Source organism: Caloenas nicobarica, chromosome 9 (assembly GCF_036013445.1).
Source record: "Caloenas nicobarica isolate bCalNic1 chromosome 9, bCalNic1.hap1, whole genome shotgun sequence".
In the NCBI taxonomy this organism is placed as follows: Eukaryota; Metazoa; Chordata; class Aves; order Columbiformes; family Columbidae; genus Caloenas; species Caloenas nicobarica.
Window position 1 is genome coordinate 20,060,061 of NC_088253.1, and position 27,661 is coordinate 20,087,721.

The window sequence follows — 27,661 nt, forward strand, 5'->3', positions numbered from 1 at the left end:
AAAACTAAGGCTGTTATTTCTGTCACTATCACTCTATGGCCCCACAACTTCATGTTTCATTTTTGCAGCAAAATTGCTTGAAGGGAAGGATTAGAGAGCAACCATCTTCTATCAGCTGCAGCCTTGCCTCCCAGCCCGCTCCTCAGAGACGTTTTACAGAGTTTGAACTTCCTTCTGTCACCTAAGGCTGAGAAGGACTGAGGAACCCACTCCTAATTTCTAATTAATAACCTACTCACTTTTCATTAATGATCTAATTAGCAGAACAGACTCCACTGCTGACATCAGAAGACACAGCCCCGCTGGGAGACCACCTGCAAGGGACCAAACCCTGGTCCTGAGCGTCAGGGGCTGATTTCCAGCAGCTGCCCACTTCCCGCTGCGGGAGAGCCCAGTTAAACCCAGTTAACCCCCCTCAGCACCCAGGGCCTCTGTGTGCCAGATTTTACTTCACCGTTTCCCAAAGGCAGCCAGGCCCTGTGTGGGTGAGCTGCCCTCATACAGGTGCACCAAGCTGGGCTGGCAACAGCCTGTGAAGGGTTAAACCCTGGGAACTGTTAATTAGCCTGCCAGGTGTGGTTAATTACCCCACCGGGGGCAAAGAGGAGCAGTTGTGAGCAGGGGGCCAAGGCACAGGCTGCAACAGGAGGGACGGGCTGCCTGGTGTTGGAGGTAAAGCTTAGTGAATTTCTGTCTGTTTGTTTTTAAGTAAAAACAATGAGGATTTTTTTAAAATGGTTATTAGAGGGTAGTTGCTGTTTCTGGAGACAAAGGGCTGTGGTATGTGGTTGCTTTTGGCTGTGAAGGGCTGGAGGCCTGAGCTTTGCTGTGCTGTGTGGCCCCTCTGTGGTGCGGGGGTGGCCATGGCAGCAGCTCCAGCCTTGCTCCAGCCTTGCTCCAGCCTTGCTCCAGCCTTGCTCCAGCCTTGCTCCAGCCTTGCTCCAGCCTTGCTCCAGCCTTGCTCCAGCCTTGCCCCTTGTGGCTGTGGGGGCCTGGGGAACACCTCAAACTCCTCATTCCCCTCTGTAGGGCGGCCTCTTCGCCATACTGTGCCTTGTGCAGAAATGAATTGCTCACATTGGCTCAACTCTCATGTTTCTGCAAGCATTATCTTGTAGTGAATCATCTACCCCATGACTTTTTTCTTTCTTTTTTTTTTTTTTTTTTTTCCTAAAGGAGTCCCTTTCCTGTGGAACAGGATGCAGATATGCCTTTGTTTCTTTCAGCCACCACCTACTTCTGGTTGGTCTGGTAAATTGCTCAGCTCTTTGGCCCCTGTTTGTGGGGTTTAAGGAAACTAGCCAAACCCCAGTGCTCCCACACAAAGACTGTGCCTTACGAAAACCCCACAGCATTATTTATAAGCTTCTGAGCTGCTCCTTTTGAGGCTGAGATTTGCACTTGGTGGAGAGCTGGGACCATGAAAGAGCAATAGAAGATGGTCATTCACTTGTTTTTAATCATGAAGAGCTCTAAGTTGTCTTTAGTTTGTTGGGGTTTGTGTGATTTGTTTTGGTGGTGGGTTTTTTTGTGTTTACCCTGCTAAGCTGGCTTCCTGCCTGAAAAGAAGGGTGAAAAAGAAAGCAACCTACTTTTTGTTTGGTTTTGTGTTTTAATGTATAATTGGTGAAACTTTTGCTGTTATATAGACCATTATAATTGCTCCTGGTAGCTCCTCCTGGGTTTGGTTTGAATTCTGATCTGTCTCAAGTATTAATTTACTCTCCTGCGATGAAGGTACTGGAGCAGAGTTGTTGCTGCATGTTGGGGCTTAGACTTGGAAGGACCATGTTTTCCTTCAGTTTTGGTCCAGTGTGTAAGTAAAGGAAGATGTGAGCAGCAGCGGTTGGGGAAGCCATCAAACCACTCTACTCAAAGCAGGATGCTCCTGCTGATGCTGGAGAACTCAAAGTTGTTGGCAGCTCCTTTGAATGTGCATTCCTTTGTATCTGCCTTCCCCTCCCCGTGCTCCTGCTCATCTCCACCGGTGCAGCAGCCACCTGTGGTGGGGTAGAGCAGAGAGTGGTGGCAGCTGGCTCTGCTGAATGAACAAGCAAGGGAAAAGCATCAGCCATGAGAGCTGAGGAGAATTTGGACCCTAGTGAAAATGGGAGAAGGGAATTGCTAAGTAGCCCTGGCAAGCTGCAAGAAGACAAGTCAAAAAAAAAAAAAAAAAAGACTAAACTGTTGTGATAATGGGGAGTGGCGAGAGAGGTGGAGCTGGAAATGCAGACAAAGGGATTCGTAATCTTTGGTCCATCTGCCTGCTGGGTTGCAAGAGAGAAAGCAGGGTCTTGAAACATCAGGTTCCCTCTTCCAAACAGGAAAAGTTTTTTTTGTAATTGAAGGGCATGCACCTTTGAAACTTTGTCCTAGATTCAAGTTCATTGAATCAAAAGCCAGTTCTGCCATTACCTGAGCAGTTAATAAAATCTATTGCCTTATGATGGATTGTTTCTGCAGGCTAGAATTGATCTGTCTTCGTTGTGATTTGTGAGATTGGGGGGAAAACACAAAATATAATCTGTATTTCTGCTGCACTGAAAGATTTCACTGTGTTCTTCTAAGGCTTGGAAGTAACTACAACTGCAGGGGTCATTTTTTTGATTTATTAAAAATAAAGCATACCTTATTAACATTTTAATAAAGAGAATCTCTTTGCAGCGGTGCTCAGAGTTGCTCTTACTTCTCTCTGTGCAATTCCGTTCTCTTAAAGGGAAATACTATTGAGATCTGTAAGGCATGATTTGTTAGACTGAAACTAAACACAGAAATACACCAAAGCAAAATGCTTTCTGAAGGTGCTGTGTTTGTGAGAGGTGCTTGCCCAATATGTGTGATGCAAAATGGGGATGCTTTGTGAAGAAATCATCCTTGTAAAGCCATTGGTTCTGGTCATCAGACTCTATCCAATGCTTTAGTGATGATGCTGCTGATCTATTTGGGAAGTTGGCTGGCTCTCAAGGCAGAGTCTCTTCTCAAAGGCTGTTTCACAGTGAAAATATGCTCAGTGCAGCCGAGTGCATGAATGAAAAAGCCTCTGGTACCTTCTAGTCTGGCAAAATGCAGCACAAAACTCAACTTACTCTGTCCTTTCTGCTGTCCCAGGTAAGAAATGTGTGTGTTTTCCTTGCTTTGTTTCATTTTCCTTCTCTTGTGTTTGGATTTGAAAGTGTTTGTAATCCACGTTTGATTTCTAATTAAACACTGCTTGAATTACTGTTGAAAGATGCAAGATCTCTGCTCTAAGCTAGTTGCTAGGAATGTAGAATCTCGCAGTTTCTTGATTTACAATTACAACAAATTTGCTGTGTGATATACAGCATTTTTTGTCTCTCTTCAGGAAGGGTGGCTGGGGGGAATCTTTCGAGTGTCTCGGTGGCAGCTGCAGCAGCAGTATTTTCTGTCATATCAAATGCTGCAACTTTGATTTGCCTTTTTCCTCTGTGGCTTTTGCCGGGTAGTAGGGTGTTATAGGCAGCTCACGTTATTTATTGACCTTTTTTTTTTAAAAAAAAAAAAAAAGAGGCGGAGGTGGGGGGAAAGAGGGGGGAATATGGAGGAAAAATAAAATCAGACCTTGCAAAAGGTTCCCTTCCCCGTACTCTCCTGATAGATGTGTAATACTCTGTTAGTGACTTGCTGTGTAGCATTTCTCTTATTAAATGTAATAGATCCCCCTCTGCCAGAAAGCAGAGGAAAAAACACCAGCCTTGGAGCTCTGGAGCCCCGGCTGCTGCTGCTGTCTGTCACACAAAGGGACTTGCTGGGCTCGGACTTCTCGGTACCTTCTGGATGATCTTTTCCTCTCGCTGCTGTTGCAGGTCTCACTTTTTGGAAGCTCTGGGGAGGTCTGAAAATCCTTTGTTGTTGTGCAGTTTAAACACATTTCTTTCTTTTGTCTCAGGAGCTCTGTAAACTCTTGCATTAAGTGAGAGTGGCGCTGGCATCCCGTGCACTGGGTAGAGATAAAAGTTAATTCCTTTTTGACTTGCGATCGAGTGGGTTTGTTAACCCTTGAGGGGTTGGTAGGTTTTTACAGCGTCAAACTAGTGCTCGGGACGCTGAGTCTGTACACCCGTGTTTCTAATTGCAGTCTCCAGCAGGCGTTTAGTCTGCTGCTTCAAAATAGGGTGATAAGGAGAAAAATGATGAGGGATCACTGTTGGGAGAGGCTCGTTGCTGACAGGAGACATATCAAGAGTGTGCAAGTAGGAAGCAGTAGGGTGAACTGAATGCAGATGTGCCGTGGATCAAGGGTGGGATATTTGGGTCCTGGTTTAACTTATAAGGAGTAAAAACACTGGAGTGGGTGGTTGAAGCTATGGGACAGTGGGAGAATCGGTGACTGGGGACTTGTGAGCAAGCACAAAGGCATTTGGGTGGGTTCGGGATAACAATCCTGCCTCAGGGCGTGTAAGGATTGAAAGCAGCTGCTTTGGGCCATAGATTTGGTGCCTCAATGCACCCATGGATGGGTTGGAGGAGCCAGAGCAGCATGTGCTGGGGGTACACACCGAGGGGCTCTCTGGTGGGTTGGGGATGCCCAAAGGGTTCCTGGGGAGGAGGCGCTGTCCAAGTGGGCTGAGATGCAGCCTGGGCAATGCTCAGGGAGCAGAGAGGCTGGGGGGAGAGGGCACAGGCGGTGTGAAGGTAACCTGGGGATATACTGAGCTGGTGCTACCTTGGGCTTGAGCCCTGCCATCTGGACTGCAGTTTGCTTGGCTTTCTCTGTGTTTTCAGTCCTTTTTTTTTTTTTTTTTTTTTTTTGGTCCATCTTGTTCAGCACAATACTGAATTAATCAGCTTGAGTTTGGATTTTCTTTAGCGGTCCCTTGTAGGGAGAACAGTATCTATATGATAGAGGAGGACAGACTTCGAAGGCCCATTAAACAGCAGAGCTGGCACTTGTTTAACATCAGTAACTACTTAAAATCTGACAAGGTGCAGAACACCTGATTCTGAAAACTGTGCCCTTTATCAATAACTTTCAGTAATACTTCAGAGTTTCTTCTCTTGCTGGGCTGAGTTCAAGACATATACTGCAGGGCTGAGCTTGTGGTGCTTTAATATTCCTTATGTTTAAGTGCTTCAACTGCACGCCCCCCTTCTTTATTAGCATATCTAGGTTTAGCTGGCAATGTCTCTACCTGGTGATTTAACACAGCTCCAAGTTTACTTTATAGGTCATGGCTAAGAATTAATAAATTAAGGAATGAATTACACTATATTAAGGAAGTGTACATAAATCTGTCTTCAGGTACAAGGTGGTTGAGTATTGGCAGGTTGAAGTGTAAACTGAAGTTGATATCGTGCTCAGGAAGGAAAAGGGAATTGCTGAAATGCTGTTTGGCTCTTCTCTTTGACACACCACATGCACAACTTTCATGTGACAGGAAAAGTAAACAGATGAATGTGAGAAACAACATATTAAACAAATGCAGCCATCTGGCTGTGTAGTGGTTGTAACACATTTTGGGATTTTTTTCATAAGTTTTTTTTTTTTTTTTCTCCCTTAGTAGTAGCAATAATGCTTCATATAATACAATGCTAGTGGAACCTCCAAAGCTCAATTTTGATAAAATGACTTCTAAGCAATAGCAATCTAATAGTGCAATACTTTATGTGGAAGTAGAAGATGGTAATAACTTCATTTCAAAGGAGTGATAACAAAGTTTACAGCATAGAAAAAAGTTTGAGGAAATTCTTATGTCCATAAGGACATGAACAGAGAAAAGGTTTTAATTAAAAGATCATTTCTAAAACCTGGTAACTCGAGTTTTGTGTTTTCTTGGTCTGCATTTAATTTGACTGCATTTGTTAAATATAAAAAAGATTGCCTTTTGAGGCACTAAAAGAATGAGGATGGAGAATTGTTTTTTCAGCCCATTAAGTATGTATGTAAAAGTTGTGGTAAACAGGTGGGCGATAAATGTATTTTTTTTCTTTTGCAAAGATTTAGTCTATACTACTACCAACTGTTTGTCCTGTTTTCACCAAGACATAAACAGAACATTAGCTGGAATAGCTGAGGAAGATATGTTTCAAGTAATTCTCTAATTCAGGATTGCCTTTAAAACTATGAAAGATATTTATACAGCTTATTGATCTGAAGCTGACAATAAAAACTAAGTGCAGTCTGGTAGCTTATGCAGTTCAGAGTACAGTAAGGAGTAAATACAGATTTTTTAAATCTATCAAATTCGAGTAGATTTTTTTTTCCAAAGGATATTTTCTAAGGCCTATATACAAAATATTTTTTTAACAACAGTTCTTCATAGGCTTGCTTTTGTATGTTATACATTTCATGTGGACAGATGAATCAATATAAAACTTGTGAGTAAAGCTTACAAGAGGAGGGGGAAAAACCCAAACATTTTTTGATAGCTTGAACAGTAACTGTCATGTTCCGCTGGAGTGCAACTAAGTAAATGTGGAAAAAAGTACAGATTTCATAGACTTGTCATTACAGCGAATAGAGAAAATTACTCCTAAAACTCTTTCCCCAAATGCATAGCCCAGACTGCTGCATTCTTAAGCTTTTATTTTTTCAAATTTCTCCAGAAGAGGGCTCCATTCACAGCTTGTAAGTCAGCACCCATGTATTAAAAGAAAAATAAATTTATCAGCTTCAGGAAGAAAGAAGAATGTTGCTCATACAAAGACTGTTGCTATAATGTTCAAGATTATGTTCAAATTCTGACCAAGCATTTCCGTGTTGTATCTTGTTGCTGTAGGTCTTATTTTGTTTAAGACTGCTTATTATTTGAGAAGAACTCCTGTATCTCATGCTATATCCGAGTTGTAAAAATGCTTTAAGTATGTTATAGAAACTCAATTGCCCATTATGTGTAATTACTTGTACTGATGAGCATTTTGTGAGCAGGCTGACACCTACTCCTGGCAGTTTCAGGCCATCGTTTTTGTTTATGTAGTCAAAAAGATCTGCCACTTAGATATCTCATTTAACGGTGTCTCCCAAAACACAAGAGCTGTTCCAGCAGTCATGCTGTGCTATTTGTTAAATGTTGCCTTCGAGGGAAGGTTGGCCCCTTGTGAATTAGTATGACTCTGGGTAACAGCTGTAACCTTTTAAAGATATTCTTACACACGACCTGACCAGACTCCTTACTGCTAAGCAAGGGGGATTTATTATAATAAGCAAGTAGAAATTGGTCATGAAAATGCTCCTGGAGTTATTGCATCACAATTAAACCCACTTTGCTGTATACAACTTTAGACTTGATCTTGCAATTTAAGATGTAGCTCAGGCAATACGTTGGGACCTGGTTTCTGATGATCAAAAACAGAAAAAGGTTATTCTAGCACATGTAATATCTTTTCTGTGATCCGTTGGGGGTTATTGGCTTCATTTTGAGTGACTTTTTCAGCTAGGAAATGAGTATTTCTAAAAGGTATCTCAATAGGCCAGCACAACAGGAACTATTAGAACTATGTAGATAATAACAGTAGTGCCTGTTCTAAAAGACATGAAGTTCTGCCTTTTGTTTTCTTCCTGTTCACTGTTGGATAAGTAGGCTCTTCCCATTCTATTAATATGTAAGGACAAGCTGGATAACAGAGCTGTTACTGTTCTCCTCTTCCTGCATCGCTGCTGGAGCCACATCTCTAATCATCAGCAGCTGATCGGTTCTACTAATGTGTTCTGTGTCAGGATTTTGGCCTCTGGTTTCACAGTTCCCTTGGGACTTGAGGCAGAAATGTGAGGTTGAGGTTGTGTGTGGTGTGGGTTTTTTAATTATTTTTTAATTATTTTTCATGGAAATAACTTCTTCATTCTGTTTTTGACAGGTATGAGCACTTTTTTTTTCCCCCTGTATCACCAATATTCTAACCAGCAAAGCTTCATCTGTGCAGGCAAAAAGACAAGTCTACTATGTCCACTGGGGAGGAGAGACAGAATGAGAGGGATTTATCATCCTTAGGAGACTAAGTGGGTTATGGTTCTTCCCAGTTAGCTCGGGATGATATTAGTGGGTTCTTGATCATGGCCATATGGTTGGACTGTGCCCTGCCCTAATCACCAGATGGATGGGACCAGCCCAGATGGGACACTGTGTTTTTCTGCCACTTCGTGTGTCTTGCAGCTTGCATGATGATGGTGTATACAAATCAGTAGGTTATTAAATGCCAAAGAGGAGTGAAAAATAAGACTTGCTTTATTAACCACTGTTTCATTATTCAAAGGTCTTGGAAATTTGCCCACCGCCTTTTTTTTTTTTCAGTATTGTGATGTGGACTGTACTCTCTGTCAAATAGAAGAATCTATTTATTTGAAAGCCTTACTGTTTTGTATGAAGGGAACTCATTCCATTACTAACTTATCTAATATTCTGCTGTTTCACACCATTAATTTTCTTGGCTAAAGAAAAAAGGAGGAATTTGAGATTTGGTTTGATGGAGCTGGTTAAAAAACAGTTCCAAGAACAGACCAAACATGAGCTGTTAAAAGTGGGCTGAGGTGAATCATTTCAGCACAGAACAGTTTATCAGTATCTCTAACCACTTGGAAAAGCTGATTAAGTTGTTTAAATAACTCCTGATATCTATGAGTATCCATGTATGGATGTTTAATTTGGTGTCTTTGAGCCTTGTTTTTAGGGAGACGAACGTTCACCTTCAAGCTTTCGAAGCATCTCAAAATTGGGCACTCATATGCAACTCTCCAGAATGAATAAGTTTTTATTGCCTAAGGTTCCTCAGAGTCCATTTGATAAAGGTTCTACTCCTCAAACTGAAAAACAAACAAAACCACTGCCAACAAAAAAGAAAACAAAAGCAACAACAACAAACACCCTACAAAACCCTAATAATAGCTGTCTCTTTCAGTCTAAACTTTTGTGTTCTCCTGCTGCGAACAACTAATTCCTTATTAGTAATGTTTGTATTTCTGAAAGCTAATATTTAATTCCCAAGGACTTTGCAGTCTATATAATGAAGAGCAAATAATTCTTTTGTGTATGAAGGCCGTGTTAATAGCAGTACAGACAGTGAGTTTCTAAAGGTTTGAAGAAGTTTTTGGCAAATGAGTGATCGTGGCAGATGGACCTTGTGGTATTTGTGTGTAACAAGGACTCAGAATGCCAAAAACCACAGGTTCTAGATCATTAAGCTGTCACAGCACTGTTAATGTGGCTGCATGCAAAGAAATACATATACAGATGGAACATATCACAGGCTTACAACTTGAATTTAGGACATAAGAGGTGCTTACTTGGACATATCTATACCTGTAAGCTTTTCTCAGCTTTTACTACTTATGTGCTAAGACTACTGTTGAAGGTTACCCCTTTCTTTTTTGTTTTTCCTGAGACATGTTAAGTGGGAGTGCTCCTTATCTGCTCCAGGGCAAAGTTGGGAAGCTTGGCTGGAAACACAGCTGGGGAAGTACAGATTCCATGCATTAATGGACAGGAGCACACCTGTGGCAGAGGTAGGAGGAGGATGACTAACTTCTCAAATTGCTTGAAATCAATCCATAAAACTGTTAGCACGTTGAGTTTTGTTTGAATTGCTATGTAGCAAAAAAGCATGTTACAACATACCACGCTGATAATCGGCTCATCTACTTTATAGACACTTAGTCTATTTCTTTCCATTGTCTTAGCATAACTTGGAATTGCAAGAAGGGTTTCTGTGCAAACTGTCTTTACAGAAGAGTCTTGGAGCCAAACGTGGGGGATTTTAAACCCAGAAGAGTAAAATAAAAGCTGGCAGCTGCCCATGGAGTCACTGTATAAAGGCAGAAATTCTAAGCAGCTGTAAATTTGTTTGGATCCTCTAGGGATTTATCCCAGCAATTGTGAATTGGGAGTATGATTCATAGCTTGTAGAGACAGCATAGAAGGATGGGGTGGGTGGGTGGCGAAATCATGTGAAGTTGCCCCTTCCCCAGCCTATTATAGTTTTCTTGATGTAAGATGGTCTTTGGAGTGTGTCAGTTGTATTTTAACTTTGAGCCAAGTGTTGGTATCTGCTTGGGAACAGAGAATACCCTGTGAAGAGTGTTCCCCAGATTTTGCATTTTCTCATAGGTAAAATTACTGGCTTTGAGTTCCCATACCGCCAAACAAGGTGTATTTAGACATTTCTCTAGAGACAGCCCTCTGTTTTCCCCGAGGAACCATGTTTTACCAGACAACAAACAGCTATATCAAAATGTGGGAGCTGAACGTAGCGCTGCTCTATAGTTGACAAAGCAGGAAATCCAGAGCATCTGGTACTTTGCTCTCGAAGTGCAAGGAGATGGAATTAGCTGTTAGAATCGGATGGGCATTTCCCTCTCCATTAAACCCATTGTGTCAGAGGAAGCTGAGCAACTCCAGCTGTGCTATGAAGCAGGAATGGATATCTCAGCTGTTTGGTACAGTTAGATAACTGGCCAAATTAAAAGGTGCTCAATTTGACCTTCTGCTGAGATAAAATAACTGGCCTTGCAAATGCCAGGAAGTCGTGGATATTATCTGCCATCCTTATTCAGGTGAAATGCAAAATGAAAAACATGTGGGTAAAGATAAAGGAGAATTAAATTAAAATGGGGCAATACAGAAGAATCAGTTTTGATTTCTGGACATTTGTGTTATCTTGCTACCTGAAGGCTGTATTGTGTGTCAGGCTAAGTGGTTTTATTCTTTTCCAAAATGTCTTTTGCTTTTATAATTCATTATCTTATTGAACCAACTGGACTCTGAACTCTATAAATCTTGATTTATGAATATCAATAATCCTATCAATTTACTGATGTACAGCTCTGACCTGAACACTAAAGTAGTTAAGCCCGTATTTGATCACCTTTCCTTAATATGTGGCAATATCATTGCAGGAGACTTCATTCAGTGGGAAGATGATGTAAGGATGGTCATTAAATCCCAGCAGTAATGGAAAGTACACCTTTTTGTGCCCATTTACACTTCTGTTCAGAAATAAATAAGAATCTGGCATTTGCTTCTATTTCTGGAATCATTATTTTCTTCTAATGCTTTTAATAAAAGACTAATTTAAAATGATAAAGAAGAATACAATCTCCAGTTTTAAATGTCATCAGTTTTCCTTAGTTGTTGGATCTATGCAGTCTAGTTATCAATGCAGAAGTATGGCGTTCTGTGCAGTGAGGATATTGAGTATCGCAGTCTGGCAAAATAGCAGCTCTTTAGATGACTTTGGATATGACATCTTGCCACAAAATAAGGTAAAGGTGCTGGGAATAAATAATGAAACTTTTTTTTTCTCTTGTGGTAATGACTTCTGGTCTTGCACATCTCTCAACTTCAGTTTTCTGAGTTTGCAGTAGCAAAACACTGTTGCTCACACTAATACGGGAGCAGGTCTCCAGTGGACATGGATTGATTGCATTGCCCCGCTTCACGTTATCGAGGTGAAGGATGGTTAGTATCAATGCCAAGTGCATTTCTGCTGTGTACATTTTGGGAGGCTTACATGGCTTCTATTACTATTATATCTGAGCACCCTGCAAATGGTAATGAATTTATCCTTGCTTCCTTAGAATAAATGCTGAGTTACGACAGGAACATTATTCTGAAATGGGAGACAGCCTCCAACATCTGCCTGTTTCAATGACTTTAGTTCTATTATCTTAGTTGAGTAATGATGTAGGCTGCTGTCACTTTTGCTGCTGGTGTTGATTCAGTAGTGACAGCTCATTGTGCTATCGAAAGATTAATTCTGATTGGAGGGAGCCCAGAATAAAGTCTGTCTTTAAGCCAATCAGAAGCTGCTGTATGTAGTACTATTTTAATAATGTTGCTCAACTTTCAAGAATATAATTAGTTATGATTTGCCGAAGAACTGCCTATCTCTATACAGCTAGTGTTTTGCATATAGAGGGAGTGAAGAAGAGATGTTTAGCTAATCATAACTGCAGAGAGTTCTTTTGGGCATAGGGGAAATAGAGTGTACTTGGTTATAACTGGTGTTTGTGGTGGCTGCTGGCAAAATGATCAGTTGGAGCAGAGGAGGATGATGAGGCTGGCAGTACCACTGTATTTGCAGCATTTGAGACCAAAACAGTTTGAGGTAGAAGACAGGCAGATAATAGACCATCAACAGTGCTTCTAGTGCTTGGGAAGGGGACAGATGCTGGAGATTTCCACTGCAATGTGAGACATAGTCTCAATGGCAGAATATTTCCCCCCCCATCTGTTCACTGATAAAGGTTCCCACCTTCCTTCCTTTCCTCAGATTGGAGGCAGAGCTACCAGAAACTTGGGCTCATCTGGTAGAAGATAAGCTGCCTGGCCATGGCTGTTCCACTCCTGCGTGTAGCTTCTGGCAGTGTGGTGTTGCTGTCCTGCGGTGCCATTGTTAGTGAGATGCACCTAAATGTTTGAATGCCTGGGGGGATGATGACACACGGATGGACCACTTGTTACAAGCCCAAAACATGAGAATCTGTAGACTTGTATGGACTGTCTAATCTCTGACACTGTGCAACAGCTGCCTCTTCCTGTATGGTTATGTTCTTCTGAAATGAGGATTTCATCTTCTTACACTTGCTTCCCAAGAGTACAATTTTCAAAGATTTTGTTCCTTCATGAGTCAAAGGCACAGAAGCACAGGAACTGTTTTTTTTGTTGTGTGTGTTGTATGTTTGTTTTTTTTTTTTGCTGTGCATGGGAACTAACTATTGATTATGGGTGGCTGAAAGTGTTTGGCTAAAATAGAAACAGACTTGGTTGTCTGCCATAACTCATATTGAACCTGAACTAAATCATTTTTCCAACTTGTTCTTGACATCTGACTCCTTGATGTTCTGCGTTTCTGGAGTCTATGTGGGATATGAAGGAAGCAAAAGCAATCATGCACAGCAGGAGTGGTTCTCCCTGCCTTCCCTCCAGGCTGACTGGAAGCATCAGTATTCCTGTGATTTCCTTGTTTAAATTGCTTTTTCTCTGTTCCACTTCATCTGCCCCCAAAAATTCAGATAGTCTGAGTGCTTTCAGTTTTTCTACTCGAACTTTCTTCCAGAACTTCTAGTGTTGGGGCAAAGGATGAATATTTATTACTTAACTTCTCTTAGATGGGCTTCTACAGGCTGTTTTGGAAAGTCTGTCCCTTTTCTTGGTGCTTAGATGTTTTTTTTCTTTTGGTGATAGATGAGAAGATTGGGATTTTCCTGCAATATGAGGAAAACCAGACGCACTTCAGGCGTTGCATTCTTTTAGCGTTTTACATAGTTCCTGGTTGTTTTTACCGGGTAATCTGCAGGTTGTCTAGAGTCAGCGCAGTGTTGAAGTGTAACCTTTAATGTGGTAGGAAACCATAAGCATTGTACTATTAGCGCTTGTGTATCTGGCCCAAATCTTGTGCATTTCTTGGTATGTTTGTTACCCTGCTCCTTTGTCCCTCAGTCCCCTGAGACAGTCTAGTTCTATCTACACGTGAATAAGGCAATTTAATTTGGCTGCCTCGTTAATGGTTTTAAGTTGGTGATCTCTTAGAGCCAGGAGTGCTGAGATAGTTATTTAGTAATAAATGTGCCAACATAGCTGCTGAATTTCTTGTCCCTTTTCTTGGCTGACTGAGGAATACAAGAAAGAAGAGCGAACCTTAATGCACAAAAATAAAAGGGAAAACAAACCGAGGGGTGGAAAAATGGTATTCAATGTCCTATCAATTTTGCAGCTGTTAGGATTTGGAAAGCAGCCTTTTATGTGTGATACACTTTAACAGGTGTGTACAGGAATGAAGTGCTGTATCTAGTCTGATTCTGCTTATTTCCCCATCTTCATTTACATGCAATCTTGCCTGATAGTTTAGACTGATGCCCATATCCAGGACTCTTGCTAATATCTGGATATGAAGTTTTTTGGCATCAAGAAACAGGAGAACTTTATTCTGTTTTATGCATGTTTGTGTGTGTATCAGCATGTTGGTTTATGAGAGGCAGGAAATTTCATTCCTCATAAAAACTCTGTTTCCAGCATTCATTAGCTGCCCAGCCACAAAATTCTTCTACATTTTGTTTTGGCTGGACATTTTTATTATAATTTGCTTTATTTCTTAATGGACAATATTTATCTCTGATTTGACATTGTTGTGTTCATGATCATTAAATCCATTCTACTGATGCTTTGGGAAACTTGTTACTGCACAGATGAAATAAAACTTAGGAGATACCTACTGCCAATTGACTAGTTGGCTGGGGAGGGAATGGGAAAGAGAGAACAGAGGACAAATTGGGTATAAGGTGTGAGACCAAACCAGCCTTTATTGCAGGAGGGCACATTGCAGTTTCTTTTAAAACTGCGTGTCACTCCTTTAACTGTCTGAAGCTACTTTGTGTGTATCAGATTGTGTTTCTCATAGGATGTGTAGGAAACAAGCATACTTTAACTGCGTACTGGTGGAAGTATGTCCCAGAGAAAATGCGTAGGAAAGGGCCAGAGAACCTGGGAGGGGAAGGACAACTCTGTTTTGGCTTTCCAGCACTAAATATGAAGCAAGCCAGATACCAGGAGAAGCTAGGCAATGTCTTGCTGAAATGTGTATTGTGGGCCAGTGCTTATGAGAGTTTTGTCAGATAGCATGTGATTTCCTAACCCTTACCATTTTTGCTAATATATAATTTTGTGGATTTATCTCCTTTCTCTTATTTTTCTGGTGTGTCTTTGAGGCCAGCCGAAGAGCAAAGATCAAAGGGAAGAGAACCTGACTCCAGGCACATTTGCAAACTAGCTGTTAGTTTTCTGCAGGTTCTTCTGTGCTTAAAACAGAAACAACCATCCCTGGACAACTGAGCATACAATTCCTGTGCAATGGTTCTACTTTTGACACTATTTCTGGGGTGTTTGCCTGACTCATGATTCATTTGGCAGTGTTTGAGTTTAAGCACTGATAAAGAGAACACAGCAGAGTGCAAATACACTTGACCTTTCAAAACACTGGAAAGAAAACAAAAATAGAAAAATAGTTACTTTGCAGTTTTTCCTTGTATGTGTATAATGACTGCAAACAAACTAGCATTCCTATTTCTGCCTTGGGAGCCTGGGTAGCACAGAAACTTCTAGGCCTGAGATCTGCTGTAATTACCTGCTGTTTGCAGGACGGTGCGTTTGAGTTGGCCAGACATTGGAGTAGAGGTTCCAGTCAACTTTGAGTTCTCCAGTTCAGGGATTGGCCTGTAGTTCAGATCTACTGAATTCCAAAATCTTTACTGGTAAGCTCTGCTTGTATAATTGGCATGCTGGTCTCGGTTCACTTGCCTGATGGGCAAGAGTCTGTATTTCAAGTGTAAAGTATCACTTGAACTGTCAATTTAAATTGGTAGTACTGATATAGAAGTAAGGCTTAGGTCTCTGTGGAAGTCTTCTGCTGAAACCCTCAGCTAGCTACAGCCTTGGTTAGCTTGGATATAGCACCCTCTTAATACGCCACCTCTGAATACTGAGTGTGCAGCTTTAAAAAGTGAGTTACTCTGTGGATGTTCTGTGGTGTAAATACCCCTGTTGAGTTAGTGCTGCAGTGGGCTCACTGTGGGGTTCAGCCCTGTGCTGGGGTAACCTGCCCAGAAGTGCTGGAGGGGTTTTTAACCACCAGCGTGACTGAATCAGGGGGTCTGAAGAGAGAGCCTCCCTCCTTTTCCTTGTAAAACCGTTGTTGATTTGTGAGCATATTTCTTTGCTTTAAAGGCAGAGGAAGTACACGCAGTATGCCTCTCCCAGCCTGTAAGCTACGAGATGTACGCAGTGTGCAGAATTTTGTGCCAAGCTCTGGGGGTGGGTTTTGAATACAGTGATCAGGGTAAATTTTTCTCGTAAACCTCTTTGTGGAAGGGAGGGAAGGTTATGCAACAGCTGGGGTAGGGCTCTGATCTTTTATTGCTAGAAATATTTTTGGTATTTCTAAAACCGCTTTGCAGTTTATGCATTGGAATTTGGATGTTTTTTTGGGGCCTGAAGCTGCTTAGTTGTAAACAATAGCCCTTCCTTGATATATTCGTACTACCCTGCTGCCTGTCATCTGCTGGTCAAGTCCAGTGCATCAGAGAGAGACATTTTTCCCTTCTCATCCCATTTTCTTATTTCTTGGTTCACTGTCTAGTCGCCTTCTGTGGCTGTGGTTACATGAATTTCATTAATAGCGAATCTTGAGCAATCCGCTTAAATAATAATCAGTGTGTCTTTAATTTGCCTTTTGCCCGTACATTTGTTGTGAATCAGTGAACTATCTGATCAGCTAGCTACCCTAGCACCTGTAAATGAATCTGATTTTGTTTAGTTCTATTGGCAAAGCTTCTTGCTGTGCAGGTTGCTGGGCTGGAAGGTGTAGAGTGCTTGTGGAGCCTGAAAAGGGAGGGGGACTAGAAAGTGTGACTGCAGCTTAACAGGTAGATGGCATCCTTCAATGAAGGGATGCCTTGCTGTCCTTAGTAACTCTTTGCTGTAAAATATGTAATTAGTCCCTGGGTAAGCAGCACTAGTACATCAAACTTGCTGTCTTTCGCAGACAAGCTTGTAACTGTTCCTTCAAACTTATGCTCCTTTTTGCTTATTCTGGCCCAAAGCATCTTGTTTGTGTAACAGCTTTGCTTTGGCTGGATAAAAGTAGGGCAGGGAGCTTTCTTTGAGCTGTGGCTTTGGGTGTTCTTAGGTTGAAGAGGATTTCAAGCTTTGGCCTTTCCCTTGCCCAGCAAACTCTGTGTGGACTTTCATTTTATTTTTTTAGCCTTTCTTTTCAGACTGTGCTGCTTCATTAAGAATCTGAGCTGTAAAGCAGCACCTTTTCCCACCAGCCGCATGCATGAGGCCGACTCTTGGCTTGAATACAAAGTTTGGTGTCAACCTTGTCCCATTACCAAAAATAGTGTAAATCTTACTGACAAGGTTTGCAGCCAGCTGTGGCTGACCGGGGTGGGTGCGGGCAGCGAATGTGTCTGAATGACAGAAGTAATTTCTGATCTCTGTCCTTGGCACTGAAGCACACGCACCAGCAGACTGGGGAGAAGATGGTTGTTTCTTGCTCTGTCCTTTGCCCATTTTCCATGTCGAGACCCTCCTTGAGCTGAGGCTTGGCCACCACACCTGGGGGTCAGCCCACCCCGGCACCAGGGAGCAGCTGCTGGCCCCAGTAGGGCTAACTGGGCTCACCGCGTTTGGAGCTTTGCCTCTCTCAACAGCCTCATCCTTCTCGAGCATCTTGATTTCAAGTGTCTGCTGAAGCACTGTAAACAGATTTCCTTCAGTTCTGCAGCACTATGTGCTGTGTTGCAATACATTTTGTCTAAAGCTGTTGGTGATTCATTAGTTCACCGTTCCAAAAACCAATTCCGAAGGGATCACTCATCTCCCTAGAGCAGTGAAGATATTTTCAGGCTGACTGCACAGTGCTATGGCAGTGTTTTTGAGACTTGCCCAGTTTGAAACCTGTGGCAGTGATACTGCCAACGGCTGCCAATTCAGTGGAGGGTTGCGCACAGATTCCATGGGTGGGAACTTGCAATATTATTAGACACAGCTAATAATAGTTCCTCTTGACTTCTGAAATGTCAGAATGGTCTTGTGAGTAACTGCACTTTGGAAAGCATTAACCTTTTCTTTGCCACCAAGAGTAGCCCCTGATATGTGCAATGCTGCATTATGCTCCCAAAAATAAAGGAAGTATATTGTAAACCAGGAATCTTAAGATATATCTGAGAATTTTACTAGTGTAAAGGTTTCGGAGTTGCAGCATTAGTGTGGGGACCCATGACTGTCCTGTGTGTGTACAATGACTAGAAAGATGAGCTTCTGCTAGCCAGAGTTTTATAAGCCCTAATGAGCATGCCTCTACCTCATTTTCCCATCTGCAAATGGCTTTGAAACCTAAGAGTGATGAAACTCTAGTGTACTATTAAGAAAAGAAGTGTGCTAACATAAAGAAGCAAGTCTGTTTGCTTTGAGAGGGTTTAGTTACTGTCTGGCAGAGTGTCCTGGAGTCAGGTCTCCAGGGTTTCTGGATTTTCTGAGTAAATCTCCCAGACCAATTGCTCTGGAGCTGGGTCTTCTGGCAGGGAACAATAACTCTGCTTTGCAGAGGACTTCAAAAGATTTCGATTGCTTTATGAACCAAGTGAAACCAAAAGTTAAAAAAATCTCTAAATGCTCTGTGGAACCAAGCTAATACTCTTTCTTACACTAGCCATTTATTTCTTTTTGCTGTCTAGTGCATCCAGCAAGGTACCAGCAGTGTGTCTCCAGCTGCAGGATTTACTGTAAGATTTTTATGGACTGCTGGAGGCCAATCAGTAAGGGATTTTGATATGTTGGCTCCAGAGTGGCAGAAACTGATAAATGGAAAGGCAAAAAAAAAAGCAGCTAATGTTAGAGTGAGAAATTAAGCCGTGAGCTTTTGTGTCCTTTTGAGGATATAACTAAAAGCAAAGCTCTGACACAGATGAGCTGAGTTTCAGGGATACTGGACACTTGTCTCTTCCTGTGATTTAGGTTGGAGCACTGGCCTGTTGCTGATTACAGAGCTGCATGGGGAATGGCATGAAGCCAAGCCCTTAGTTAGAGAGCAATGTAAATACGGGGAAAGACAGGTAGATGACCTACATTCAGACTGCTATTCTCAATTGCCTTTTACAGGTACTTATTATAGTTAAGAACACCTGCTGGATGTATGTTTCAAGGCAGAATTGCATCACTAGGGGGTATGAATAACCTCACATAATGAAGGGATCTCACTTTCTGTATGCTACTGTATCTATAATTTTTGTTTTCTTGACTTCTGTGGGAAGATAGATGATAATATTTAAGACCAGGGAAAACTAAAGTACAAATCAAGAAAGTAGCTTGTGCAAAGTCCTATAGGACATCGTTAACAAGTGGGATGCAGTCACAATTCAGGAGCCCCAAATTGGCCATCAGTGCACACTGTCCCTGGTACTGAGAACCCAGAGCAACATGCTGCCTTAGGGGGAAGCTTGGAAAGAATCTTGCAGTTTTTCTATTTATTAGAACTAAGACTTTGTAATTAAACTAGTTTGTATCTTAATGAAAAATCTATCCCTCTACTTCTACAGTGCATCTAACTGCCAACATTTAGTTCTGTTCTTAAGGATATGTTGCAACCTTGTGACTATGAAGATGTATTTTTATTGTGCTTGGGGAACTGTGGTTAACAGAATGATTTCACCCAAAGCGGGAGCTTGACTGTTGTCACTTTGTTCTTGTTCAATAATCCGAAGTACATCATTGACATCAATGCTTTACTAAAAGTTAAATAAGTGTCAATGGGTTTTAAGAATATTTTCCTTTTTCCCCATCTGAGTGGTGGGGGTGTGTGTGGTTTCCTCCCCCCTGCCCAGGACTAGTGTGTCATTTTCTTTAAATCTTCTTAAATCTTTCTTGTGAGTATTTAAAGCAAGTTGTATACTTACAAAAGATTTATCTTGTAGTAAATATGGAGGAATAAGAGAACTTACTATACTCCATCCTCTGTGCCCTCTAAATCATGATCATTAGACACAGAGAAACATATTTTATATGGGAATCCATGCGAGTCCTTCGAGGTGAACAATAGTGTCCTTCCTCAGCTGCTCTTCACCATTGCTGAATAAACCCCATCTTGCAGGCTCTCAGAAGCCATCAGGCTGTCCTTCATTTCAAGTTTTTCATAGGTATTTGTAGAGGTGCGATGTCAAACAACTCTGTAGCCCATGTTGCATTTGCTGCATCCATGTTTCTGTCATGCTTTAAACTTGCTGAAAGAAGTAGGTTCCCGTTGTCTCTGTGCTGTCTGCAGTCAGCTGTGATCAAATAATGGAGGTGGTCTACTAGGAACGCTTCTCTCCTTCTGCATGAAAGAACAAATTCCTATAGTTTTCTCTTCATTGGAATAATGTGTTAATCTACCCACTTCTGAGCTCAGTCAACAACTCTTAGCAAAGTATTGGTACAGACGCTACATTCTTCTCAGATAGTTTGAACTGCCCCGTAAGTCGCTCTTTCCCATTGTTTGCAGTCTTACTTTGAGATGGTCTGAGGGAGAAAACAGTGAGAAGTGTTATCTGCCCCAAATTCACCACATGACCAAGCTGGTGGTCTGCTCTATATGTGTAGTATCCTGTGCAGCCCAGAAATATCATATAACAATCTTCAGTGTCCTCAGTGAAATATCAGCTAGATGTCTTGCATTAAATAATTTGCAGCTGACTACTGCACGTGGATTTTTTTGTTTATAGAATGATTCAAACTAGAGGTTAAACCTAATAACCAAGAATTAGTTATTTGAGCAATATTTCATCAGTCTCCTGTATGTGAAACACTTGCTAAGAAACAAAGTAATATTGGCCAATATGAGTTGGTGCAGTTTGAATCAGAATTTGCTTTTATGGCAGCCGTATGTGTATTAGTTCAATACTGGCACTTTTTTTTTAGACTTGTATTTTAAGTGGCATGCAGCATTTGAATTGCAAGACCTTGAAAAGAAACGCTATATTTTTAAGCTTTGTCATCTTTTGGCATTGTACTCGAGAGCAATGATTATTATGTCGTTTCTGAAAATCTGAGATGTAGATCTGTCAAGTATCAGTTACAGTTAAGCATTTTGTTTATTTTCTGGTTTTAATGTTTATGGTATTAACAGAAGATAAAAATCAGATTTTGTTTCTCTGAAGACTCCTATCAATTCAATTAAGCTAGGATTTTGTAAACAATACTGATTTGAAAGAGGGTAAACCTCCCTGGGCTCTCAGAACATGGATATGTCTGAATGTCCTTGCTATTCTTATAACTCTAATCATTGTTAGCTGTAAGCCCATTCAAAATATTATATAAGCACTGACAAGATCCTCAGTGTTAGTACAATGCATTAAAAAAAAAAAAAAATCACTTGTGCAATCTCTGGCTCTCAAGGACAAACCGCCTAATTAGCTGACCTGTCTGAAACAGAAAGAACAGTGTGCATTTATTAAGGAACAAAAAATTGCAGAATTCAAATCTGTATTTTAGAATCTGAAAGATCTGGGGAGAGAAGCATTAATGGTAGAGAAGGGAGATGAGATGTGAAGGCATTGGGTACCCCAATCAAGAGAATGCTGTGTGTGTATGTATACATACTTGAAGGTATATATGAATACATGTAGGATCATATACACAATGTAGATCAGGCAAAAGCAAAGATAAGTGTTGAGAGTTTCATCATGCTATAATGGCTTTTTTTACTCCCAAAGGTAATACTTGGTTTGTAACTCATTATTCTCTAAGCTTATGTTCATACCTTAAGATTGAAGCTTCTGAACTTAAAAAAAAAAAAAAAATAAGTCAATTGGGGGCCTCACTTCAGGTTCATCTAGATTGAGTCTGAGATTTTAATATTAAATTCAGTCAGAACAGTCTCATGACTTTTTTGTTATGTTTTGAACCTGTATGTATTTTTGAACACGCTCAAACTTGCATAACTGGTATGAAAGCAAGTGCTCGAACAAGATATTTTGAGGAGCGAGGATTGAGTGTGTCTTTAAGTCTTCAAAGTAACCTACTCCAGCTGCATAGTAGACTTGTGGGTTTATGCTTTCTAAATGCTTATAATAAAAGCAGTGATTAAAAAAAAAAAAGCAATTGTGAACTGGAAATGCACATGGAGTAGTTTGAAGGACTGGCATGTTAAAAATACAAATAAAAATTTACTGGGTTTGAGACCCTTTCAAATGTCTGGCTGTTACTTTAGAGCATCATTTGGGACCATGGGGACTCTCTCCTTCCCGTACAGTTTTAGCAGGCTGAATCTGACCATTTGTAACTGTAAGTGCTCCTTGCCTAAACATGCAGCCTCACTGAGGGATTTCCTATTTGGACAAGCATAAATCGCATGAATTATAGCCAAAAGGATTTTGGCCTGTATAAGCCGTAGGAGTTGTCACTTTGAGATTCTGGAAATACTTGTTCCCAAGAGAATACTGATGGGATGTTTAAGAAGGGCCTGAAAGCAAAGTGTTAAAATACGTGCAGACCTTGGAGATAGGTCAGGTGTAACTATATGCAGAGCAACTTAAAGCAGACTACAAAATGGTGGTTTTATTTTCCCCTGTGGTGCGATGCTATAGCAGAGAACTGTGTATAAAGGGGGAAATGGAATGTGTTTCCTTTTTCTCCTCCTTTTAAATACAGTGACATGTCCTAATTTAGACCTAATTTTCATTCCTGTAACATTACTTGTAACAACGTCTGAAGTCCTCAGAATTAATTTGACTGGAAAAATTCCAGAAGGACTTTCAATTTTTCTCATTAAAAACATTATAGATGTCTTAATTAGGCACTGCTATTAATGATAATATTACTCAATTTAGAGCTACACAGTTAAGATGTGGTTACCTCTAGCGTGATTAGTCGGAGAAGCTCTGCTACGCAAGGATGCACACTAGAATGTGGAGCAGTTAAATATTTAGAGCCAGATGCTCAGCTGTGTAAATTGTGTGGCTACTGCGACCTCAGTGGAGCTAGACTAGGATACATTAACTGAGGCTTTGATATCTAAGGTTATAAATAATCATTTCTGGCTGATCTCCTGCAGTATTTCTCATTTTCTTTTTCTTGTGTTTGCCTGTCTTTCTCTAAATTACGCACTTATGGTAGAATAAGTTTATGAAGTAATACATCTATATTCTTCAGAAGCAGCTGTTGAACTACTGAAATTAAGCTGGAACCACTCTGAACTTTTATTTCTTTTTCCCCACGTTATCACAGGGGGATTTCACTGACTTAAGTGAACTGGCTCCTGATTTAGAACACAGTTTGAGGACCTTTTCACAGTGCCTTTGACTCTAATGGGCTCTGTTACAAGCTGCAAGTTGTAGTAATTTGCTTTATTTGGTGAGGACCTTCTGCTACATGTGAGGGTAGAGTTAGGTGGAATATTTTATTTGCTTGCCTAGGCACAGATTTATACAAGCTTGAAAAATACTCTGCGGACCAGTTAATGTGTGTATTTTCCTGTCAGAAGATTGAAAGGAGCTATCTAGATTTACTATATTTGTACCTGGCTTCATTAGTACATAAGAATCCATGACAGTTTTCAGTTCTATAATTACTGGCTGTCAGTCCTGCTTGATGTCACTTATGTTTATTGTGATTGTGGATGGGGAAGGCTGTTAGCTACATGGGCTATTGCATGCTGCTTTGTGACTTTAATTGGGGAGCTTGTACAAAATAAAACTTGTGCTTTGGTTATTATCAGGATGTAAGACTTAATTTAAAAAAGACCACCTCCTTCTAGCCCCCAAAATCCCACAGCAAATGTTCCAGCTTCTAAAATTCTTTGGAAAGTGAGGTGTCTAAATGAAACTGAATGGAACACAACAAATCTTTATATGTTCTGTTACTCAAAAATCCCAGTGTTTAGATTCCAAGTGTTTTCAATTAGCTGTGTGCAAGCTCATTTGAGGGCTAGAAAAAGATGATCCTTATGTGAACTGTGCGAAGCCCCGACTTGTCATCTTGTGGGTAGTTTAACCATGAAATGTACAGTCATCGTGCATTCAGGTTAAGATGGACAGATGTGCACAAGGCTGTTAAAGCAAAAGGCATCTGGGTGTATAATTAGTATATGGGATAGCACTGAAGTCTCAAAATGGTGCAGACATTTGCATCTGTTCACTGATGTATATAATGACAAGTTATTTGGGGTAGTAGAGTGTGAAGCTTAAAAGGAACTTAATGGCTTTTTCTTTAATAAATCATTTGACTTACAGCAGTGTCACCTTTTATTAGCTTGTAATTTTGTAAAAGTTAAAATCGAGCATAATGTTGCGTATAATTCTACAACATCTGGTAGCAATATCTAGTAGCAGCTGTTTAGTACCTGAAATATAAACAAAACATGATTTTATCCATGGTTGTCACAGTTAATTTTCCTGGAAGTAGTAGTTTTGGACTAGGTGTGCTAGGAAACAGGTCTGGCCAGAAGAAAGGAAGGGTGGAAAACAAGATACTGTTCAAAGATGAGCAAATAGAACAAAAGATTGTATGAAATCTGGACCAGAATAGTGTGTTTTTATAGAGTTGTGTGTGTGTTGTGGTTTTTTTTTTTACTGAAATAAAAGACTTTAGAAGAAATCTTGAAATAAAGTATAGTCCTTAAATAAACTGTGCTTTGGTACTGAAGTGTATCTTACTAGCACAACTGTGTTAACAGATCACAAACTTTTCATATTGGCTTTTTAAAAATCCTCTAGTCCTATAGGGGAAATTATCTGGTGCTTTGACTGTGATATATGTGTAATTGCATTACTGTCCGTTGAGTACTACAAGAAGGAGGGGGGAGAAGAACAGAACTGAAAACAATATAAAAATGAGGTGATGGTGGTGTGTTTTTTTTCTTTTCAGCACTTCGTTTGCTGCTTTTACTGTCTTGTTCTAACTTGAGATTCAAAGGAAACGTGTGGGCTGCATTGTCACACAGACCGGAGAGCAGCCGGAGAAACTATCTGTGCCTTTGGGCTGCTGCAATTTGGGCTGCACCTGTAATACCCCCCAGATGCCAATTCTGAAGTTTCATGTTTCAGGTTGTCTCTTTCTGTCACAGGACATCAGATATATTTGTTCATTGAGAGTGAGAAGATCATGTAGTATTAGTTGTGCTTACTGAGGCTCCTCTTGATAGAGGGAATTTTTTTTTTTAAATGGGTATTGGCCGTCCTGTGTATTTTTGACACCAGTAGAAATAGGAAAGTGGTGTGTAGGAGAAATGAATTGCACAGTTAAGCAGCTGTTTGCGTCGTGTGTCTCCATAAACTGTTCCTTTTGGATCTTGCCACTGTAAGAAGCAGAGACATTAGCCAGGTAATCTGGCTTTAGTGTTACTTGTAGCAGATTCTGGTCATTCTGGAGTCAATGGTGGGATTTATACACAAGCAGATTAATATTTCAGGTTATTGCAGAGCATGGAAAAAGTACCAGTGGCCCTAGTGTATTTTCCTTATCTTTTGGTGCCCCTTTCCCAGTTCCTCTGGTTACAAATTCTATTTAGAGCACCAATATTCTAGCAATTCACTTCTCCAGTCATGTTTAAACTGCCGGTACACAGTAACATCACATCAAGGATAGAATAATGATGATGTTTGACACATTAACAGATTTTTTTTTTTCACTCTGTTTTTGATAAGGATCCCTGATGAAGGCAAGCAGTTAACTGTGGTACTGCCTGGCTGTTTTTCCTCTTCACTTCCTAGTAAGGACACAAGAGGACTCTTTAAGAACATGAGCACAATGAAGCTTATTTCTGTCTGGGGCATTGGTTTTCTTTTGATGTTTGTTTATTTCTAGCAGTGATTAAAAGTCACCCTTCTGGCATCTTGATCTGTGCCTACGGTGAGTCTGAATATATTTGTTGCAGAACACGTAGATCTGTGGCTGAGTAGTCGCAATTTTTGATTCATTCTAGGCACGTCTAACTAGAAATATTTCTTATTATTTTCTGTTACAGTGAAGTGACACTTTTAATGGACGATTCAGGTGCTTTACCTATAAGTTGATTTAAAAAATGTTATGCAGTATGGATATTCAAGTGCAAATAATTTATAATCAGTGTCATGCTGAATTATGCTAAATATCAGTAAGTTTGTATTGTAATCCAATATGGATAACGTTATGGCTCCAATTGGGCTGATTCTGAAGCTCCCTTCACCTTGGTAATGTCAGGATTTCACCATAAGTGTGTTACCGAAAAAATAAAATCATGACACTTCAGTTCTTAATCTAATTGATTGCATAATTTGTATGTCATCTTATTGTAGAGGCTTGGAAGTGCACCGCAAACTGTGGCATAAATCCTGAGTTCTTTAACTTCTAGATGAAATATAAGTTGTATGTGCATACACAGTGCACTCGTATTCATTTCCAAGTGCTTACAGGATCTTGGCTTGATTGTGTATACAGTGTATTCCCTTCAACTGAATGTTAGCTGTTGCTGTCTGGAATATGATGCTCTTTCAGATGGCAAATGTGACAAATTACCACCAGGTTACAGCTACTGCAGCTTGAACAGGAGAGTTTTCAGTGTGTATTAACAAATTACGTTCCTTGTTTGGGAAAGAGGAAAGCGTGGATTTGAGTCATCTTTGGATGGGGGATGAAATGAGTGTGAGTGAATGCCCTTGACTTCAGACAAGGAAACAAGGAGGATACAGAGCCATTACCTTGTCACCTTTCTCTGTCACTAGAAAAGACTGATCCCCTGAATGAGAAGGAGTAGGTTACAGTGAAAGGACAAAATTAAGTCCTCAGTATCTCAAAGGAGCTTCATCCTACAGCTCTTGAGGTCCCATTAGCTGGTTCATACATGCTTAGGAGTGATCTGGCACTAGCCAGCTATCTTGCCCTTGTCTGTCTCTATACTATTAAATTGTCTTCCTCTGCTTGTGAAATGCCTCTTAGAGATGGTTTCTGTCTTGTGTTAATTCCCAAATGTGCCAGAGTACCATTAATGGGAGCTGGCTGAGGGAGCCCAAGAGCCTTTGCAAAGCACCAGCTGCCTCTAAGCATTGGCACAATGTGCAGAGTTTTAATTTCCCCTTCTTTATGCTGGGTCTCCTGGACTGAGGTTGTGCCTGATGCTCCTTGTGTAGGAAACAGAGGCCATAGACATCTCTGGGGCTCCTGGGTTCTGGAGCTGTGAACCTTAAAGTTAATGGGACTCTGACCTTTTCTATTCCTTGTAGCCAATAAGCCCATAAAAGGCAACAGTAGCTTCACCTTAGGTTATTTAATCTCAAACCTGCAATAGAAGCTGGTTAGGGTGGTGAAGATTTATTTTGTGTAGAGCATGCCCAATATCATCATGTCAAGAAATTTTTTTTTATGGCAGCTTTTCTAATCTATTTTAGCCAAAGCAAGCAAAACTCTCCTTGTAAGATGATTTTAATTCACTTCATTCAGGAGAGCTTTGGTGAAGGTATTACAGTAGTTCTGTTAGAGAGAGAGGGAGACTTTTGGAGACTTAAACTCAACTGGAGGTGGCCCTGAGCAATGTGGTCTGACTTTGAAGCTTTGAGCAGAAGGTTGGACTAGGTGACCTCCAGAGCCTTTGTCCGCCCTCGAGTATTCTGTGACTCTGTGGCGATCTCATTATTTGTAATACTTTTCTTGCAAAAAGCTCTCCTTTTTCCTTATGGAGTTATTTATCTTGCAAACTGAAATTGGCTTGTGGTCTTATTGTACCTTTTAAAAATGGGAAGAATAAAACCTATATATTGCAAGGGAAATGATTCTTCTGTATGACTGCAAACTGAAAGTAGGTTTTTGATAGCTGATAAACAGGAGGAAAAACTTCTAATACTGTCAGCATTTCTGTTATGTCTTTCCCTATAATTCATTCTGACTTTTTGATGACAAAATGTATCAAGTGCTACTTCAATAACTTCCCAAGTGCTGTTGGTAGCTTGTGTCGTGATACAACAACAACTTGAGATGATAGGCTTTGAATTTTACTTTCTGTTCATAGGAAGCCAATATAGGCTTTCTATTTTGCTGCATCTATTCTCCAATAAGTGGGTTGCTATTGTGGAGGATGTTCTACTGTGCTTTGTCCTGAACTTTTTTCTTTCAGAAAATAAATATATTTCAGTGTTTAGGTGTAACAGAGAAGGGGACCTGTTTGATCTCATTGGTGAACCAATTCTAGACTACTTGAAGTTGGCTGTTGC

At 40.6% G+C, this 27,661-nt stretch overlaps 1 protein-coding gene across 2 annotated transcripts in view; it reads left to right on the forward strand.

The window, feature by feature from the left end:
• Positions 1–2,980: 2,980 nt before the first annotated feature.
• Positions 2,981–27,661, forward strand: part of CDH13 (cadherin 13) — a 470,111-nt gene continuing 445,430 nt past the window's right edge. For both annotated transcript variants that reach the window (XM_065640841.1, XM_065640840.1), the window contains exon 1: positions 2,981–3,108. In XM_065640841.1, the coding sequence (XP_065496913.1) occupies positions 3,064–3,108 (45 nt within the window). In that variant the 5' untranslated portion in view covers positions 2,981–3,063. The remainder of the gene's footprint in view (positions 3,109–27,661) is intronic.